The 21,465-nt window shown below is 43.6% G+C and overlaps 1 protein-coding gene across 5 annotated transcripts in view; it reads right to left on the bottom strand.

Moving 5' to 3' along the window:
• The window catches only part of MYRIP (myosin VIIA and Rab interacting protein), a 335,723-nt gene that overhangs the window by 40,880 nt on the left and 273,378 nt on the right, over positions 1–21,465 (bottom strand). For all 5 annotated transcript variants that reach the window (XM_079114758.1, XM_079114756.1, XM_079114757.1 and 2 more), the window contains 2 exons: positions 20,778–20,931; positions 13,303–13,919 (listed from right to left, as the gene is read on the bottom strand). In XM_079114758.1, coding sequence (XP_078970884.1) covers positions 13,303–13,919; positions 20,778–20,931 — 771 coding nt within the window. The remainder of the gene's footprint in view (positions 1–13,302; positions 13,920–20,777; positions 20,932–21,465) is intronic.

Genomic DNA, 21,465 nt, shown 5'->3' on the forward strand with positions numbered 1-21,465 from the left:
GAATTCTCATTTTGCTCTCATCACGGCCTGTGCAACCCTGAGGCCAAGCAAACCTGACCAGCCAGCGCCCTAGTGGAGGCGATGCCAAAGCTTTCCTGCCAACTATTCACATTTCCATGGTGATATAGTACAGAGAAGATTGTGTGTGTGTTTGTGTGTGTGTATGCGGGTGTGTCTGACATCCCATAAGCAGGTGTGCGTCAGGGGTTAGGAAAGGCTTCCCTGCAGAAGTGTTGCTTGAGTTGAGAGTCAAAGTATAGCAGTCACTTTGAGGGGAGAGAAGGGAGAAAGGCAGGATCAGTATTTCAGGAAAAGGGCAGAGATGTTGAGACAGAGCAAAGTCCTTCCACGTGTGTAAGGAATATTGTGTGATAGCCCCTTAATAACTACAGTTCCAATCTAATAATGACACCTCTTGATCCACCTATCCATCTGGTGAATATCTCCTAAGCTCCTTCCATGAGTAAGGTCCTTCCCAGACCTGGGCAACTCTGGGATGCCATGGAGATGATGGCTCATCTCTATTCTGGGTCTTCAGTTGCAGAGATGTGCATTCAGACATGCATGTGTACCTAACCCAATGTGGCCCACCATCCGGGTCCTCTGGGCCCGGTTTTAATTTCCCTTAGGAATTGTTCTATTTGTAGGGCTTGGTTTTTCATAGCTTTATTCTCTTTGAAGGACTCCAGAGAACAAAGAGAAAATTTACTCATTTAAAAAAAAATGGAATAAAACCATTCTATTCTGCAATTGCCATATGCGTTCACTGGCTATTTTATAAGTCTCAGATATATGAGGGACTCCTGATGCTCTTATTTTTTTATTTTTTGAAACATTTTGCTACTCATTATCTTCACAATTATTTTCCATCATTATTCACCAACTATTCCACATTATGCTAAATGTGACTAAAAATAATAAACAGGAGAAAGGAATTATCTAGAAGGAGGATTCGATAGTGACATAAATCATCATCATGTTAGCTTTTATTGTACACAGCTGAGGATTAAAACATTTTCATTATGATCAAGAGAAGAAAACCAACAGGGAACATCTCACAGTTATTAGAGGAATCAAGATGAATTTAAAGAGGAAAGCAGCTCTCCAGATTCTGACAATGATGGTGGAATTGACTGTATCTTGTGAAATCTGAGTCTTGCGATGACAGTGTCCTAGGCGAATATTCTCTAACTCGAGCACCGAGGAGTAAACATTATGGGCAATATTGATAATTATAAAAAAGAAATATTATGGTATTTTTCATCTAGTTAGTTATTCAACAGGAAGGGCTTCATCGCTCGGCATTTTGTAACAAGAATCTGGGTGTATGACAGATTGTTTTATCCTTTACAATGTTGTGTGCCGAATTCACTTGGTAGTTTGCAATTAAATGAATTCTAAAGGCAGATGTCTATGGAAATGTAATTAAAAGGACATGTAAGAAATATAAATTTAGAAAAATCACTAAATTAATTTACAAAAAAAAGAGAGTAGTTCATTGGAAATGTCTCTTTCTTTCTGGTCCTGAGTGAGAATCAATGATGAAGACCTGATAAGAGAGCCGCAAACATGCTTGAGAGGGAGGAACCCCTTAGCGTGGGATGCAGGGACCATCCACAAGAAGAACAGGCTCAGAGCAGTTCTTAAAAGATGAGGAATGTCTTAATATATAATCCTGGGGACTGGCATTCTTGATGAGGAAGCAGTGGGACCAATGAGACCCAAGACATGTGAGAGCCCTAGGCAGTTAGAGGAAAGAGGCTCGGAAGTGGTGAGGGTGGGAAGTTCAGGGGTCTGGAGAAACAGGCCTGGGTCAGACTGCAGAGAGGCTTAACCATCTGCCTAAGCAACAGGGCTTTCTCTCTCAAGTAGTTTTTCTGCTACTATTGGGTTAGGCAGCATTCAGTTGGCCAGGAAGTCAGCCGCTGGCTACAAATGCACACTTGGTGATGTTCCCTGATCTCTACTCAACATATTAAAACACTGAGCTGTCCACTTATCTCAGATTTGTTTTCCTTTAGCTTCGGCCTAATTATTCCCTGGACTCACGGACAGTGGAATATGAATCTAGAAGGCTAAAATAGTTAATCCAAAAGATGAAAGCCTGCTTGACAGGATCAGTACAGGTTTCAGGTCTATTCATCACATGAGGACATAAGAAGAATAAGTTCATTGTAGCATGGGGTCTGTGAATGGGCCTCCTACTATTGTTCATAAACTTTGGAATGAATGCACAGCTTTCTTAGGATGAGGGTTACTGTGCTCATTAAAAGGAAAATGGTAGAACCACAAAGCAAGAAGAGAAGAGGAGAGGCAAAGGGTTTAAGATCTTGTTTCACAAAGGTGATGTTAAAGGAATGAGAAGATAACTCTTCCAGAGGTCTTTCTGAGATGGATTCACTCAGATTTCCTTAGAAGACTGTCCTTACCTTCAGTTACCAGAGTGATTTGTGTGCCCTGAACTCCTGCCTACTTTAAGGTATACACTTTTTATTCAGCCTCATTATCTTTCTTGTAAAAATGCTCCCCATTTGAAGGGAGCAATGTCCATGTCTTGTAGGCTAAGAAACCATGGTCCAACAAGCATTTTTCACAGAGCCTGATTTTTATCTGCCAGGTCACTCCGGAAGGTGTGGAAAGATTCTGGGTTTTCTCCACTGTTAGGGTTTAGATACAAGGTGTCCCCCAAAAGCTGAGGTGTTTGACAATGCATGCATTTTCAGAACTGAAATGATTAGATTATGAAATGTGTAACCCAATCAGTAAATTAATTCACTGATATGGATTAAATGGGGGGGTAATTATAGGCAGGTAGGGTGTGACTGGAGGAGATAAGTCACTGGGGGCATGCCTTTGGGGTGTATGTATTTTTCCTGGTGAGCAAAGCTTTCTCTGTTTCCTGGTTGCTATGTCCTGAGCTTCTTTCCTTTATTATACTTTTCCACCATGATGTTCTACCTCACTCAGGCTCAGAGTTATGGAGTTGGCCAACCATGGACTGAACCTTTGAAACTGTGAGCCAAAATAAACTCCTCCTCTAAGTTTAGTGTCTGTGGCGGGCGAAACCCGGGGCCCAGGGTTACGCCACGAGCATCTAAAGATGGCGACTGGCAGAGAGCAAACGGCATCCTGATTATGCATGGAGAATGGCAGGAAGCGTTTACAATTGGCTGTATGATAATCAATTCAGCCACCTAGCACGTGGACAGATATACTTTACATGTATGCTCGAGCGAGTGATTGATTGACCTTTAACAGGATTGGATGGACATATCTGGTTACAATTGCTTATGCATGAGACTGCTTATATATCGAGGGTGATATCTGAATAAAGGGGAAGCTGCTTCATGAACCTCTGAGGTGTACGTGTCTTTCATCCCTCTGGTCGGGCTGTAAGAGCGAGAAGCGGCTGCGGAGCCACTTGGAGCAACCCAAGCAAGAAGCCGCAGTTTTCCGTAAGCGAGCTGTTTGCAGCAAGCCGGGCAAAGAAGCGGTGGTTGTCCGTAAGTGTCAGGTCTTTTGGTCACAGTTATAGAAAAGCTGACTAACACTTGTACCTTTAAAAAGAGAGCCCAGCTAAAGGATTACTTTCAACTGTTACATATCAAACTTCATTGAATACATCCTAGTGTCCTGGTAATAAAAGATACTAAGCCTGTCCTGAATATCAAAGCTTTTGCACCTTGCTTTCACATTGGTGAAACTTCACTGAAAAGTCCTATCTTACAGGTGAAATAGTCCTAGGGGCAGTCTGTGTGGCAAATGCTCCTAGTTAAACTTGTGAATTCCTTGGCACAACTGTGCTGAAGGAGAATCAGTGACCAGCTGACTGGATCCACGGCTGACCTGCCTCTCTCTCTGAGGGCCCAGAAAATGTCTGTCTCTGGTACCTAGAGGTAGCAGCCAGTCCTCTCTCAAGCTGTTGCCATTAACCTAAGACTAGTGATATTCACATGCTGTACCCTGGTAAATAAAGCATTTGTTTTCATTATAACTCACGTGATAACAACAGTCACCCCGATCATATTAGCACAGGGAAATGGGAAGACATCTGGCATCTTATAGAATTTAACTTTATATTTCTCACTGCCTCAAGGAAGAGACTGTCATGTGGAAAGATGACTCTGGTCAGTGGGACTGCTCAGGGGATAGGCAGGGGAAGTCTTAGCACCACAGTATTATCTGAAAGACTTATTTTTAACTTTTATTATTATAGATCAGTTGTGTCGGTATGAATTCAGGTTGTCGAGTTCTTTGTATTATAAAATTGATTTAAAAACAAAAACCCCAAAAAAGTCCTTACTCTAATCCGGCACATCTCCTACTCCTGGAACCAGAAGCCCCTCTGACTGTTGGGCTCTGCCCATCATCTCTGTGTTTTCCCTTTCTGTTCTTCCTTCTGACAGAATCAGACCATGCTATATTGACAGGGCAAAAATTATTTTCCACAATTATGATAATCTCACACAGAATATCTGGGAAATTTCCTGCATGGACTGTTCAGGTCAAAGCTTACATGAGGAAAGGGTTGTTTTAAGATACAATTATTTGCATACTGACCATAATGGGTCTAGGGTCAGGATTCAGGGTGGAGGGACCAAGGTATATCCCAATCACCCCTCTTTTTAGTGGTCCTTGGTGACTTGCTCTCCATTTTGAGGGAGCTGGGTTTGGGTATTTGCTGTAAAGAATGGAGAGTTCAAACTATTCTTTCATGGGGTTGACATGGTTTTATGGCCACATTTAAGTAAAGGCTTTAATTAATACTTAGCTCTGCTATTTAATATCTGTTCAAAAGAAAACCTGAAAGAATTTAACTTTTGCAACACTAAAGTCCTCATGTTTGGAGGGTGACCCTTAATGTCCTACAGATTCCTGGTTAAAAACCCTATTTGGAGGGCTTGAAACTCCCTGACGCTGGATGTAAAATGTCATTGTGTTTATGTGCATCTTTTCCAGCCAGGAAGATCTAGAGCGTTTATTAGGTTCTTATCAGGACCCGTGGCACAAAAACATTTAAGAAGCTCAGTTACTCAGCAAGTGTTAGATTGTCTAGACGTGCTCTCTTCAGTCAGCTTATCTTAGAGGCACACCCTGCAGGCCTCATGCTCAAGAGGAACCACTTGACAAACACGTGGCTAAGATTTTTCTTCTGCTGATAGGTGTCTGAGTACACCTGCTTGCATTGTTTCTGGGTTGGTTTTTGAATGGATTAGGCTGTTGGGGATGTGGGCAAGGGGCCTGGGGAGAAGTCAATGTTGGCTTAGAGCAGCTCTGCCTTCAGCCATATTATTATGTCTTCTCTTTAGATGTCATTGAAGGAAAAGTCCTTTGCCTACAAGAATTTGAAAATCAGCAGTGGAGAACTGAGGGGGAGAGTGGAACTATCACCCTTTGGTCTAAGCTCTGGAGGAAATTCAAATACAATTCTGAGTAGACTGAAGTGCCCTGCTTGGGGACATTCTCTTGGCACCCTTTTGATGTGGTATACATACTAGGTGCCTCGATGTTCAGGGTCACTCCCACCCTTAGCTCAGCTAACTGCCCACAGGTAGGGTCTCACAACACTTATCGGAGAGCATTCCCTTGAACTCAGAGTCACACAGCACTCATGAACCAGGACTTGGGAGGAAGCTGTCCACTCCCATACATATCCCCAGATTTAATCCTGGAGTTACTCAGGGCAGTTACCCGGGGCACCCTGGCCCCTCATAAACCTGACTTGACTCAACTGTGCTTGCTGGGCTGCACTGTTTGACACTGAGTGACATTATGCCCTTGAGGGTGATATTGGGATTCAAGTCCCTTCTGTTTCTCTCTGCTTTGTTGTTGCCACAAAGTGAGCATCTTCCTCCACCACATGCTCCCTTCCATGAGACTCTGCTTTGACATAGGCCCAAAGGCAATGGGGGCTGAGCCACCATGGAATGAAATCTCTGAAACTCTGAGCCCAAACAAACTTTTTCTCCCTACACGTTGATTATCTCAGGTATTTTGTCACAGTAGCAGAAACTGACTAACACAGATCTACAGGATAAATTTCTTTCAGATCTCAGCTCCCAAGGCAACATTTTTGAAGGAACAGATTTATTGTCCTATTGTGACTTCCATGACCCAGAAAACTGCTCATCTTGCCCTCCTTCTATTGTTTTCTAGAAATCCAGAGCTGAATTTTGGTTATCTTTTGCCTAGAAGCAGAATGTCATTGTATCCATTTTGAGAACTTCTGGTACTCCTGGCTTCATCTTATCTTCCCTACCCTGACCTACTTTTCTCATCATTATATTTTAATTTTATTTTCTTGAGCTTATCTTTATATGAACCACTTTATGTTATTTCTGGAGCAAGGCATATACATATTAAATAAAGGAATATTTACTGACTATTAGTTATATAAAATTAGTAGCTTTTCACTATGGCAAGATGCTTTAACACATTTTAAAAGAATAATTAGGAGCCAAAATGCTAGATGGGGGCAAATTTACCCCAAGAAAACAAGTTTTACTAATGAGTGCAACCAAAAATGAAATACTGGAAGGAACTAAAATAGCAGCCTCTGTAATCAGAAAGCCTCAATCAACAGAAGATTAATCAGCAGCCTTCCATTTAAAAAAGGCATCTGGCACACATCTCTTATACAACCTCTCCAAATTTTCCACCCAAATTGTGCGGGATGATGCAGAAAGTGATGAAAATCCACAAGACTAAAAAGCTAGTAAAGGATCTGAGAATTTTTCATTAAATACAAGGTCCATAGAAATGACTAAAAAAAGGACTGAAAAACCATCCACTCTCCCTCTTATAAGAAGTTAGAATGTAATTCTTGGTAACCCCATTCCCCAGTATGCTCTTAGCCTCAGAGCTTGGTCCAGAAATGAAAGACAAAAGCTAACCATAAAATAAAATAAGACAAACAGCAAACAAACAAGAATAAAACAGCTGGACCTTGTATACTTGGTCTTTACAAGAATCTACACCCACTTGCCCTCAGTGCCTTCCTGTTGTATAGCTGCCTAGAAAATATATCAACTCAAAACCATGTAGGTGGGATTGCGGGGAAGAACTAGCCATGGTAGGGTGTTGCATCCTGGGAGATGTAGTCCTGGAAGATAGGCCTTGAGGGCAGAGTCCACAAAAACCATGTAAAGTGTGCAGGTGGGTTTGCTGCTCATCGATCATTCTTTCTATGTATATTTGGTACGATGGCTAGGTTCTTAGCCACCTGTTCAAAAACACAGAGCCAGGAAGTCAGAACAGGAAGCATTTATCTTAAGTTAGCAGAGTGGACATGATTTTTTTTGTATACTAGATATTGGCAAACAATGGTGTGCAGATAGCAGCTCCTCATTCAAGAACTACTAACAGAGAAATTTAACGTGGAACCTATGGAAAAATGCCGCAGAGCAAAGGAAACAAATGTTAGCCTGAAGGCATCCTGTGGATTTTACTAGCAACCAGGACACAAGGTCTGACAGTGATTTTGCGTTCTCATCAGAGAGAAATAATACAGCCTCAGCGAAGAGGTGTAAAAAGTTAGAAGGGATAATCACTTCGACTAAAAGAGTACAGAATCAGCTGAAACGGGGACACTGATAGGATGAAAGTCTGCAAGAGGAAAACCCAGCATCAGATACAGACCTACATTTGAAGATAGTAACAGGAATTAACATCAGCAAATAAAATAAGTAAGAGGAGGGCAAAATTTGCAAGGTTTCCTACAAGACAAGGAAAAGAACAAAGTGGGAAAGCGGTAAGAGTGGGTGTTAGATGTGGAAGACGAGGACAGAGACCGAATGTGTAAACTGGGGGTGCTCTGGAAAAATTAATAATCAAAGAGATAAAAGAAAATGCTCCTGCTCTGAGTAAAAGATCTGAAGGTGCAGAAAAGAGCTCACCCTGTTATGTACAAAAGCACAAGATGAGTAAGCACCAACCATCCTGCAATATGTTTGCTTTTAGAAGATAAATCTAAAACATCTAAGAGAAAAAAAAAAAACCCTATAAACAAAGGAAAGATAAGGCTGTGTTCAGGCTTCTCTTCCACATCATATGCCAGAAGGCGAGTAAAAACCTTCTGCAGAGTGTCGGAGCAATGGAGTTCTAACCCACAGATTTCATGCCATCTCTGGACATCTAGGGGTTGGTCTTAGGAGGACAGAAGAGTGCGTTCATTCAACAGTTTATAATTACAGATTACACAGAGGGTCGAGGACCAAAGGTACATGTGGAGACTTGAGGCCAGGGATAAGGTAGAGGATATACAAAGACATTCACAAAAATTGACCCTTTGTTAGGTAACAAACTGCAACAAATTTCTCAGCAGAATTCACAGAAGACATATTCATTGTTCATAATGCATGCTGAAATTTAGCAATAAAATCAAAACCAAAAGACAAAAGAAAAATGTTATCTATTTCTCTAATTTGCTCTTTTTTTTTTTTTTGGTACCAGGAATTGAACCCAGGGGTGCTTAACCACTGAGTCACATTCCCAGCCCTTTTTTATATTTTATTTAGAGACAAGCTCTCATGGAGTTGCTAAGTGCCTCACTAATCTGTTGAGGCTGGCTTTGAACTTGCAATCCTCCTGCCTCAGCCTCCAGAGTTGCTGGGATTATAGGTGTGCATCACTGCACCCAGCTCTAATTTGCTCTTAATTTGATTAAAATGAGGATTATATTGAAAGGATAAGCTACTTAGAAAAGTTTGACAATAGGAATATTCATATCCAAGCCTGTGGGATGTAAATAAAACTACATTAAGGGACAATTAATTAGATATTTTAGAAATATGTGTGTGTTTATGTGACACATGTAATATATTGGAATATATAGAAAAATATATGAAATAAGAAGATAAAAGGAAGGCAGCAATAAATATAAAAGCAGAAATTAATGGACTAGAAGACCAAAAAAAAAAAAAAAAAAAAAAAAGAAAAGAAAAAAAGAAAAGAAAGAAAGGAAGAAACCCCACCTTCCTAGAATTAAAGAATAAAACTAAAAGCAAGTTTTTTGAAGCTACTGGGAAAATAATAAGATGGATAAATCCAAGCAAGAAAAGAATGAGAGCGAGAGGGGTGTAATAGGGAGTGTTTTATGTGAATGAAAGCATGAAAGGAAACAAATGTTAGTGTTATAAATGGAAAAGGTAAATAACTATAGTGCAGAGGAAATTTTTAAAAAGCATGATGAGATTATCAGGTACAATTTATACCAGCAGAAAAATGATGGATTGTTGAATAATAATTGCAGGATGCCAGGCACTGTGGTGCACACCAGTAATACTAGAAGCTCAGAAGACTGAGGCAGGAGGATCACAAGTTCAAGCCCAGCCTCAGTAACTTAGTGAGACCCTGTCCCCAAATAAAAAAGTAAAAAGGCTGGGGATATGGATCAGGGCTACGGTACCTGTGGATTCAATCCCCACTACTACTACTACTACTACTACTACTACTACTACTACTATTACTATTACTAATCTGGTGACAAGTGATTAGTTTAATCAAAAAATCTAGATCTTACCTCATAATAAGAAAAGTAAAATACAGATTGACTAAAGAGTAACAAAGAGAAAAATACAAAACTACAAAGCATCTGGAAAAAAATGGAAAAACATCTTATATGATCAAAGAATTAAGGTCTTAAGGCACAAAATACCAAAATAATAAAGGAAACAACTGACCAATTATTATTAAGAAAAAAATTTTGTACCTAAAATAATGTTAAGGCAAAGTGACAAGGAGAGAATATTTTTGTATGTAACCACTGGAAAACTAGAATTTGTAATGTAATTAGGAAATAAAACCAATTCCTAAAATCAATAAGAAAAAGAGTACAATAAAATATCGTGAAAAAGATGAACATGTCTTTCACGAGAGAAAAAGGCAAATAAATAGTCAAATCACAGGAAAAAATGCTTGATCTCAGTAGCAATTATAAACCTACTAACTAAAAAGAACTATTTTCTAACATAAAATGGGCAAAAACAGAACAGACTGACAACGATATGGTCGACAACATGCCAGAACACACTGGTGCGCTATGGCTATGTAAATTGCTGAGGTCTCGGAAGCTCAGTTGGCAGGTCTACTTTAAAATCAGAGATCCACACACGCCACCAGTCAGCAATTCTACTTCTGGTATAAAAAGATTTGTGCAATGACACTCTCTGTAGTACGCTCATAACAACACCACATTGGATCAGCCTTTAAATACCCATCATTGTGGAAAGTTATTGTAATTAAAAGAGTCATTTTTGTGGCGAGCCACGGGGTTCTGAGTGGGGCCCTGGAAGTCGCCTGAGTCAGGAGGCAATTATCACTAGCAAGGCTCAGCACTGTCCAGCCATGACATGATGCGGAGCTGAAAAGCAGACAGACTGACTGGACTGCCTATTGTTTTTAAATTTCTTACAGATAATGCACTCCTTATGTGCTGCTCTCTAGGTGAACTGCTCCCACCCTTGCGCCCCCACCCCTGATACACCACTTCCATGTAATCTTTTGTACACAGAATATGTGGATCCTTGCATGCTGACACCTCTACTGCTCAGCTGTCAAGGAGACGGGTAGAAGAATAAGGGCAGCATGATGCCAATTTTGCTAAAACATAGATACACTTACGCAATTGTATTTCTCTATGTACTGTAGGTATATGAATACCTGGAGATGGATTCACACCAAATACACCTGTAGTTATGTTGGGGGAGTTAACAGGTTTATTGTTGTGATCAAAGGGGAATTTCTTCTATATATTTAAAAATTTTTTATAGTATATTCATTTTTATATTATATTAATTTATTTACTTAATAGAAAGTAACACTTTATATATTTAATTTATTTGGAGAGGAGAACTCCCTTAGTAAACTATATTGAAGAGAGGATGCAGAGGGCCAGGGTTTTGATGCTTCTGGCAGCGCCACACCAGCTCCACCTAGTGGGGAGACAGGGACATTGCTACTTGCTCAGGGTTCATTCCTGAGAGGCAGAGGCAATGCTGGCCCCAGTGCCTTTGGCTGGCCTGAACTTTCTTCCTATTCATGCCTTGCAAAAATTAACAAGAGAACATAATTTAAAAGCCACTATGTCATAAATATAAGGCTTCAGACACCTGTTTGTGGCAGTGATGAGGCATTTTATATCCTTATGTGAGTCATGTGGTTGATCCCTTGAGGGAAGTCACTCAAAGTCTCTATACAAAAGTCTCTACTTGAACTAGATAACAATGATTGGCAGCAGTTGGATTGAATTTTTTGTTGCTTCACTCTGTGGTCCTCACAATCTCATAAGGCAGGATTTTAATGATCTTATGTTATACAGAGGAGAAAACAGGAGCTAGGACCAAATAAGAGTTTTTATAGGCAATATATGAGCAGGTCAGGTGGGAATGATGTCAGATTCTGTGTTCTGAGACCCTTCGTGGAGGGTCTCAGGATCAGGAATCTGGATGATGCATTCATAGAAGGTCTTATAGTCTGAATCCCATGGACCTTCATGAATGGCCTGCAGCTTTGCGGGACAGTTTCTGGCCCACTGATATCTTCCAAAGTCAATCTTTCACATTTCTTTTCTCCATCTGAGGAATTTCTCAGGTCCCAACCACACACAACTGACTATGCACAGAGTTAATGCTCACTCTGGGTGAGCACAACCCAATGGAGGATGGGAGATGTGGATCAATGCTCCCTGTCCTCCAGTCTGAAAATTCTGATCTGTGTCCTACATGGTTTCCCAGAGAGTCTCTGGGAGGACTGAGCCCCAGCTGCCTTTAGCCCACCTTAACTGACATTTAGCACTTCCCTGTCTCACCCTTGGGCTTCTGAGATTCAATTCCTTGACATAAGGTTGATTCTGGTGGTACCAAAAGTAGAAGCACAGGGCATAGTTGCTGGGTACTGTGGGAGCCATAATGACATTTAGGAAGTGGGTGTGGTTTCTCTGGAGCATGAAGTCAAGTTGATAGCGATTTGATCAATGACTGTACCTACAGTGGCAGTGGCAATACAACTAGGTTTCTCATAAGACTCCCAGTTTTGGGGCTGGGATTGTGGCACAGTGGTAGATCGCTTGTGGCATGTGGGAGGCACTGGGTTCGATCCTTAGCACCACATAAAAATAAATAAATAAAATAAAGGTAGTGTGTTCATCTGCAACTAAAAAAATTGTCTAAAAAAAGACTCCCAGTTTCAAATCTTATGATTCATTGCTTATGTGAGATCAATGAAACTTTCCAGGTCATATGTGTCACTTTTGAGTTTAGAAACTACTGCAATGAGGAGGCGGTAGTGGGCTTCATGAGGTTTGATGGCGGGTCTGCAGGGACGGACAGGGCTTCCCCTCAGAAGAGGCAAAGCCACAGGAGCAGCAAAACAAAGGTGCAGAGCTGAGAATGAGCAGTGCTTTTAAAGAATGTGAGACCAACCCGATTAGGAATCCACGAACTATCTGAAATTGCAAGGAAAACTGTGTGAGTGTGCGTGTGACCGTGTGTGTGTGTACAGGTGCATTTTTCGAGGGAAAGGGTTCAAAGCTTTAATAGCACGTTCCCAGTGGGCTCAGAAACTGTACCACGTGAGCAGAACCACTGAGGATCCTGAGGGGGCTGTGAGGTGAACTAAGCATCACAGAATGTTAGCACATCACAGGTTAGCAGTTGCAGAACGTTCACTATGATAACAGCACCTGAGTTATCATGTTGAAACAACATTCACTGAGTAGTCCTTGTGCCATGCCTGGGACAAATTGGAGCTCTCTATAAACATTCACTTGTCACCACCTTCCTCTGAGCCAGGTTCTAACACTGTCTCCATTTTACAGGTGTGTAAACTCAGGACTTGAGAGATGCTTTTCCCAAGGCCATACTGTTGGATTTGAAAGCAGGCAGCCTGACTCTAGATACCTCACCCTCAACTCTAAGCCACTGACCCTCAAACTTCAGCACAGGGTGGAATCTCCAGGAGGATTTGCCAGAACAGATGATCTAGCATGTTCTGGGTGGGGCCTGGGAAGCTGCATGTTTGAGGTCTCCCCACAGTATGCTAATGTTGCTGGTGTGGGGAGCATACTTTGAAAACCACACTTTGAATTCTAAGCTATTATCTCCAAAGAAGAGGACATGGAGAGTTGAGGTAACCTGGCTAGAGTCACTCAGTTATTTAGCAGTAAAACCCAAGATAAGAATCTGCTTCTGCGGATTCCAAACCCAGGACTCTTTAGGCCACTGAGCTGGGAGGAGGGCACATTCCACTTCGGAAGTGTGTGTACCCTGAGTTATCACACTGAAACCACAGGGTGCAGTCTATTACCTGGGGATGGGCACTGGTGGAAGATGGGTCCTTGTTCAGCTCCTCTGAACCCACTCGGGCCCTTCTCCACCGCCTGGCCCGCCGGTCAGCCGTGTGGGGGGCCTCCTCTGGCTCGCTGCTGTCTGAGGTCTCGCCACTGGCCACCTGGGGGTTGAAGTTCACATCCAGCTCTCCCTGAAGGCGCATCCTCTCTGCTGCAGGGTTCTTGGGGACCTTCCTCTGTATCCAGGACAGTCTGGTCCGGCGCCCAGCATCCCTGGAAGAGCCTGCTGAGGAGGTCTCTGAGTCAGAGCACATGGCCTCAGGGTTGGGGGAGATCCCGGATGAGGAGATGGTTGAGGGGCCTTGGTCAGAGCTCTGGGCCTGTGCAGGCTGTGGCTGGGGGTTCCTGGGCAGACCCTGGGACTGCGGGCACAGCTGGCTCAAAGCCTCACTCCAGTCAAAGTCCTCCTCGCTGTCAGAGCACATCTCGTCATAGGCAGATGCCACACTGGAAGCCACCTCCAGGGCCTGGAACGTCCCGCTCTTAGGTTTGGCCAGCAGGCGGGTTGGGGGCAGAGTACCATCCTTCAGAGCCACCCAGTTCCCATCGGGGCTCTGCAAAACTGGAATCGGATCTGTGAGAGGACAGGAGAGAGAACCCAGAGAGGGGCTGTTACCACTGCAGAGCAAGGTGAGGTTACAACTGGTCACCTCCCCATGATCACCTCCCCATGATCAGCTCCTGGGGGTGTTGGGGAGCAACTGCCTTGAGACAGACCAGTAGGACACACTTAATTGGGGAAGAAGTTTAAAGGTCCCTAGGAATTCCCTTGAGGTCTCACAGCTGGAGAGAAGCTTGAAGGTATAGCTCCTCTTCCTTGTCTACCCGAGTTGATGGCCACTTCAGCCTCCTAAGAATCACTCTCCTCCTGATCTAGGTTGGCAGGAAGGGCTGCAGCTGGCTTTTTGACCTTGGGTCATGGTTGTGTCTCTTGAATCCTTGGCTCTTCCACATCAATAGGAAATTTTTCCACCACCTGCCCTGACTGACCTCACTAAACACATCTACCCCTGGGACACAGATCTCGCTCAACATCGTGAGACGGGCATGAAGTTTACCGTGAAGTCAAGGCACAGACCTCACTCTGTAAAGGACTTGAGGCAAAGAGGTTGGCATTTCCAATTCCATCTTACAGAGGAGGAAACGAAGATAAGCAAAGTAACTTGCTAAAGGCCGCAGAGAGTAACGGGTAGAGTTGGTTCAAGATGCATCCTTTATCTGGCTCCAGGCAGCTCTGGGTGAGCGGCTGTGCTGCAGAAACCCTGGGCTGGCTGAAAAGCTTGGGCAAGGGCAGACTGGAGCCATGGCCATCAGCGTGCGGCCACGGACTGGGTTGGTCTAAACTGCACTTGGGTCACCTGGGATAGGTGGTAACTGGCCCAGGGGCTGATCTCTATGGGGCAGTAAAAGTTGCTTTGTCTTGTTTTTATTGAAGGCACAGAAGAAAGCATGACCTGCCCATGCACCTGGGAGCAGGGGTAAGATGACATGTACTCCTTTAGCTGTGGGTGGCTTTGGTGCAGCAATTACCAATAGAGGCTTTTTTTTAAAATTAGAGACTTTGCAGGGTGCTGGGGATGGGTGAAAAGGGCTTTGGAAGGGACCATTCTCCAACTTGTGTGTGGACTCCAGTTTTTGGGCTAGAGGCCTTTGGGACCATGGCTCTCTGCTATGTGCAACTGAAAGCATATGAATTTTCTACCAATTAAACAGTTACTGCTCCATATAATGGAATGAAAGTAACTAGTGTTGGTGGTGTTGTCCACAGAGCATTGTCCTTGCTAGGCCCACTTTAGAACCAAGCCTTAGGAGAATTCAGATGTTGGTGGGACATGTGTTTCCAACCGAGCGACCCAGTTCCACTTCAATGGCCTGTCTGCAGCTCAGTCTGGCAGGACACCAAGTTCCTCTTCCTCTGAGAGTCAGAAAGTGGGTCTTTCTCTTTCCAGGAGGACAGTGAGCCCTAGTAGCTGGCTGATGTAAGAGGGGCTCCTGGAAGACTGAGGCCAAGAGCCATCCTTTCTCTTCCTCTTCCACCTTCATTATCTGTCACTGCCACAACACATAGTGAACCCCCAGTGCCCCCTACACATCTCATCCCACAGCCCCTATTCCAGGAGAACATCTTATCTCTCTGCCCAGGTGTGGCTCTCTGAGCCCTCCTGGCTGACTCTTTCCCTGATCTTGTGTTCTGGATGACCACGCACACAGCTAGGCCACCCTCCAGGTGGCAAGTCCTCCGAGGCAGGGTCTGCATCTCAGCCACCTCTTTATCCTGAATCAAATTAACCCTCTCTGCCCCTGAGCTGGTTTGTACAATAGAAAGGACAGAAGTCTCCGAGTCAGAGAGCTTAGGCAGATACCCTTCTCAGCCACTTAGCAGCCCTGTGAGTCTCTGAGCTTGGGTCCCTTCATGGATGACAAGGGACAGCTAACACCCCACTGAATTGTTGTAAGGATGACATGGGGGGATGCTACTCACACCTGCTCAGGGCAGATGTATTCTTTTTTTTTTTTTTTTTTTTTTTTTTTTGCAGTGCTGGGGATTGAACCCAGGGCTTTGTGCTTGCAAGACAAGCACTCTACCAACTAAGCTATCTCCCCAGCCCCAGATGTATTCTTGATAGCTCCCTTTTCCTTCTTCATAAATGAAGATGCTGCTTTTGTGCAGGGCAAAGAATAAGAAGTATGGATGCAGGCAGATCCAGGGCTGGTCCCACGTTACTGAATGTAGTCACAGGAGACCTCAGTCAGAGATCCTTGAAGCCTGTTTCCTGGTCTGCCAGCATGGCACACCATGGCTGTGGCTGGGATTATTATGAGACATAGTACATCCATCATAGCACCTGCCACACTGAGGGCTTTCAGATATTTTTATCTCTAATCTGTTTAATTGTATTATAGTATTAGTATTTAAAATCTGGCTATGGATCAACAATCATGTATCCCATCTGTATCTACATAGAAAGCAGGTAAGAGTAGCCATAATTCAGTATTATGTATCAATGTGTATATGTTGACTATGTAAATATTTGAAATAGGGGTCACCTGGGGTGGTTATTACCATCTAGAGTTTATGGGCTTGACTTGAGGTGGTGGTAATAGTCAGTTTTCTGGGCAAAGTGTTTCTATCTTCCAATGTCATTCTGTCCAATGTCATTTGGGGGCAGCCTGGGTTTCTCAGGCTCTCAGTGAAGCTGGTGAGAGCCAACAAAGAGCCAGACTGCTTTTCCTTGCTGCAGACCCTGTGGGTGCCCTGCCCCTAGCCTTGGCCCTTGCCCCTTTAGGCCACACCTGTGGGTCTTCAACTGCAACCACTTGAGATCCTTCGCTTGATGTTTGACCTGGGTGCGAGAGTGTGCATTGCTCTCCAAAGGCAGGGTGAAGTGCCTGGAAATCACTCTGGCCCGAGAGCAGCCCTCAACTAGTGGCTGGGAAGGCTGGTGGTGAAGTTCTCAGTTCTTCTGCCTGCCAGGCAGGTCAGTCTTCTAGGTGGACTCTCCAAGATCCCCAGCCGGGGACAAGCCCCCGTCACCCATAGTGGTAACCTGCTTGATAAAATTCATTTACTGCTTCCCTTTCCTATATGTTTCATGTCCCCATTCCCTTCTCTGTGAGTTTTCTGGGCTAAGGTCCCAAATAAACCACAAGCAACCAGATCCTCATGTTAGAATGCTTCTAGTGGAAGTCGAAGACACCCAGAAGATGCAAAGTAGACTGGGCTCACTCTCTGGAGAAAGGAAAGGCTCTTTGAGCCTTAAAATTAGCCATCATGTCTGTTCTCTGGACATCTTGTGACACTTGACTCAAACATTGCTCTTCAGTGGCACATGCTTGGCCTGTCTTCCTGCAGGAGCGGCTCTTTGCTTCTCTGAGTTCTGCCCAAAAGCTTTAGTTCTTTCACCCTTACACTGTATCATGGGTTATTTTCTTGGGTGTCTACTCTACCCACAACCCTGACTGTGAACTCTTTGAGGGCAGGGTTCTGACTTCTTTTCTGCTGTACTTCCATCCCCTGCCTAGCTTTGGGCCCCATCCTGGGCCGATAAAGACTACTTATTAAAGAACACAGGCACCAACAGGCTTTGGGGCAAGAGTGGGCTTTTGATTTGTAGCTCTCAATGAGCCCTGCTAACTACAGCTTCTCCTGGGGCCATGGGAGGATGCTGGAGAGGGAAATTCCCTGGTAGTGCCACTCAGTGCCTGGTTCCAGGGTTGGCCATGCTGTAAATGTGGTCTTTGGACTCCAGCTCCCAGAACTTAGTGGGATGAGATTCAGCCCATTGCCAGTTCTTCCTTTCTCCCAACTTCACAACTCTAGGTTGCCATGTGCCTCTGGAGAAGTTAAGAATCGACCAACCTTCATCTCCAGTGAAAAATCCATCCTTAGCCAAAACAGGTGGCTCCCTGAATCTCCAGCCCCATGAGGATTTTCACTGAGCACCTTGGAGCTGCTCAGAGCTGTACTTGGGGTCCAATATCACATTCTCTTAGTATGACAGGAACATCCCTTGGGGACCCTGATAGCCCTAGTTCCTCCTTTATCAAAATTCCTGCCCTTTAATTTGGTAGAGACCATGCTCAGTGAACCACTCCAGAGCAGTGACCATCCTGGGGTCTTTATTTGCCCAACACTGAGCATGTGCTGTGTATACAGTAGGTGCTCAAAGTCTATAAAGTGAGAATGCATTTTGAGGAAATCTAATAACTGCTGTAAGTGCTGTCAAGGCTGAAGATGGAGTTTCTGTGGTTTCCCTAAACGACAGTGTCCCCAGGGCTGACCCCAACCCGGTACTAACAGGCTCCTGATCAAACCTTCTGAGGTATAAACACAGTTGCTGAAAATAACCTTCTACCATGACTTCCACTTCTGGGCCTCTTCTGTTCTACATTTCTGCTTTGCTGAGACTGAGCAATGCCTCTGGGAATTATTTTCTTTCTGCTAAACATACCACATGTCTCTTAAGACCTCAGGGGTTGGTATGGATATTTTAGCATGTTAAGGGCTGAGCCTTCCTCAGAAAATCAACTGTTTTAATTTTTTTATTGTTTTAAAATTTATCCTGCTAGATGCATGGATTTTTGAACAGAGTATGAAATCTTTTCCTTCGTGCATGTGATGTTACTGAATTATACTTTATGTTTATACACAATTAATATGACTGCCCATTGTTACAGAAAATTATGTATACGATCATGTTGCAAAAACAAAATCCCTTTGTAAACTTATTAGGAATGCTTTTAATTCAGTAGGGAAATACTCTGTGATATGGAGTATCTTGAAGAAGTTTTTAGAATATCCTACAAATGTATCACTTTGTAAATCTGAATTTTCACATGCTGCTTTTTTTTTTGTATGTTTGTTTTTATGGTAAAGAGAGACATATTATACAAGTAGTTGAAAACCTCCACAAGTTGGAGTCATGATGTTTGGTTGTGAGGACCAGCTCTGCTCATGTTAGCTGTGGGGTCTTGGACAAGTTATGTAACTCAGTGTCCATTGATGCTCTTATCTGCCAAGCAAGATAATAAGAGCAGTTAGCAACAGCCTAGGAGGAATAAATAAAATGGACTCTGCGCATTGTGAAGTGATTTTAAGGGTTAGCCATTATTGTTTAGTGAAGATCTATTACATAATATTCTCATAAGCCCTGTGGAATATTCAGTCCTCTCTGTGGAAATGTGTGGTTCATAAGGAGAGGGACGTGGGAGGGAGGAGAGAGTAAGAGAGGAAGAAAGAAAGAGGAAGAGAATGAATGAATAAATGAATGAATGAATGAATATGAATATGCTTGGCAATAGGGGAAAAGAGAAACACATCCAGAAATTAAAAAAATGCACTTAAAAACAAAAGCCTATACATAAAGAAAATACTGTGTGCTACCAAATCACTGCAATGTCCTAACTCTGCAGTTTCTATCAATAGGTACTAAAGGGTTAACATGGAAACCGTCTCTTTTGGAAAAATCTTTGGAGTGACGGTTAAAAATATTGAATGTTTATGATGCTCTGCACTGCAGGGATTTTGTTTATATCACTGCTGGTTAAATCATTTCCTTACAGAGTGGCAACAACAGCACCATCTTTAGAAGTTCGTGTCTAGGATGTTTATTTGTTATTAATCTCTTTCGTTGTTTTTGTTGTTCAGGGTAGGGTCTGACATATACTGTGGGGTGAGATGCCTCTGGTAGTTTCTCATGTGAAGACAAACGTGCCTGGCTTCCATTCTGTGGATCCATATACCACAGAAAGGTGGGAAAGGACCAGACCTGTGCTGGGGCTGGGTAGGCACCTTTACTCCAATAGTCATGGGGTCTAAGAGACCCCTGAGTATGGGGGCTTCCTGGCCATCAGCAGTTGGCCACATGGTTACAAGCATCTTGCAGCTTTTTGATTTAAGAGAATGACTAGCTAATTTGAACCTCTTTATTTTGAGGCTCATGACTCAACAATTTGTAAAGGACTCCATGTTATAGATGTTGAGCTCAATTGTCCCATGTAGTGCTAGAACATTCTAGGAAAATAAGCAAGAAGAGCACAGACACTAGTGATCACAGTGCTATCCCCAGGTGTGGCAAGAGAGACATCTTTCCATCTATGGCCCTTTCATGGCTGGGTGATATTGTTGGAATACCTGGGCCATTTCCCAAATTCCTCTGTATGGAAGTGGGGCCTCAAAACTGGTTTCTGCCCATGGGATAGGAGTGATAGTGGTGAGTGTTTGCTGGTGGAGGGGTTAGGGAGTAGGTACTCTGTCTCCTTCATTCTCTCTTCCTCCACCTGCTGGCTGAATGTAGATGATCCAGCAGAGGACCTTGAGAACCTTGGCCTCTGCGGGCCTTTGCAGGCCAGGGACAATTGCACTGCACGGGTGTGTGATGAAAAAGGAAATGATTGCATTAAGTCACTTGAATGTTTGACCTACTTGTTATAGCAGCAAGTGTTACCCTACTCATGCATATGATTTCAGAAATGATTCCCTTAAAGCCAGACTGACTCTGGGACTCAAATCCCTTTGAAAGCTGAAATGCCCTAAGAAGTTGGTTTAGCCATCCTGTCCTGCATAAGATGCATCCTCCTAGTCTACCTAGAACAGGTGGCTACGGTGGGGCTGTGCAGCAGAGTCATTTTAAAACACCTTTTCAGGAGTACCCCTATCCCACAGGTCTCAGCAAAGGACATGGGATATTGATGGCATATTAAGGGACTTCATTCCACCACAACTAGAAAAACTGGCCAGGTGGGAAACGTGACCACATTACATATGGTGTGCTGTGTCAGAGGCCTTCTGACTTGGCCCAGCTGCCCCGAATGGGCCGACACCAACTCAAACTTATGGAAGGAAGAGCCAAGTGGCCATACAACAGCCGAGAAGCCTCTGAGTGGCACTTCTGAAGCCCACAGACCAAGCAGAGCTGCTTAAAACCGTTACTTGTTCCATCCAGCCTGTCCACGCTCTTCCAACTGGTCAGAACAGACTCCTCCTTTGAATGCTGGCCCCAGTCCCTTGGGTGTCTCGACACAGGCTCCAGGGAAGCAGACTTTAGGGCGTCTTCACCAGTGAACGAGAATGCAGACTGGGATCGCTGTGGAAAGAAAAGAGGGGATGGAGTGAGCTCATACAGCCGGTCCCTGGGACAAATGCCTTCCGCTTTGGGGGCAGACATGGTACAGCTTGGGAGTACCATATTCAATGGTATGGACTTTTCTCCAGTGAGATGTCAAAGCTCAGTACACAATGCCACGTCACTGTCACTGTACAAACGGTTCCCTGTTTATTCCACTGCAAGTGACCAGGCTTATGAGGAAGCACAGAGGTGTAGAAGAATCCTATAGGGCCAGTTCTCAGATGACTCCTTCTTATCCGGCCATTTTCCTAGCCTGTCTTTCTCAGGACTAACTGTGTGAAGACCTGCTCTAAGGCATAGAAAAACAAACATTTTCCCCTTAAAGACTTTCAGACTTGCATACATAGTTACGACACAACATTCGGGTGTAACAGATAAGCAAGCAATGTATGGTTAATCCACATGTTCCCATTTAGCTCATGGAATAAAAGAAGTAAAACAAACCTAAACCTAAGGAGAAGTGTGGAAATGGGGATTTGAAAGACTGACAGG

The sequence above is a fragment of the Sciurus vulgaris genome (genome assembly GCF_902686455.1).
Source record: "Sciurus vulgaris genome assembly, chromosome: 16".
NCBI classification, from domain to species: Eukaryota; Metazoa; Chordata; class Mammalia; order Rodentia; family Sciuridae; genus Sciurus; species Sciurus vulgaris.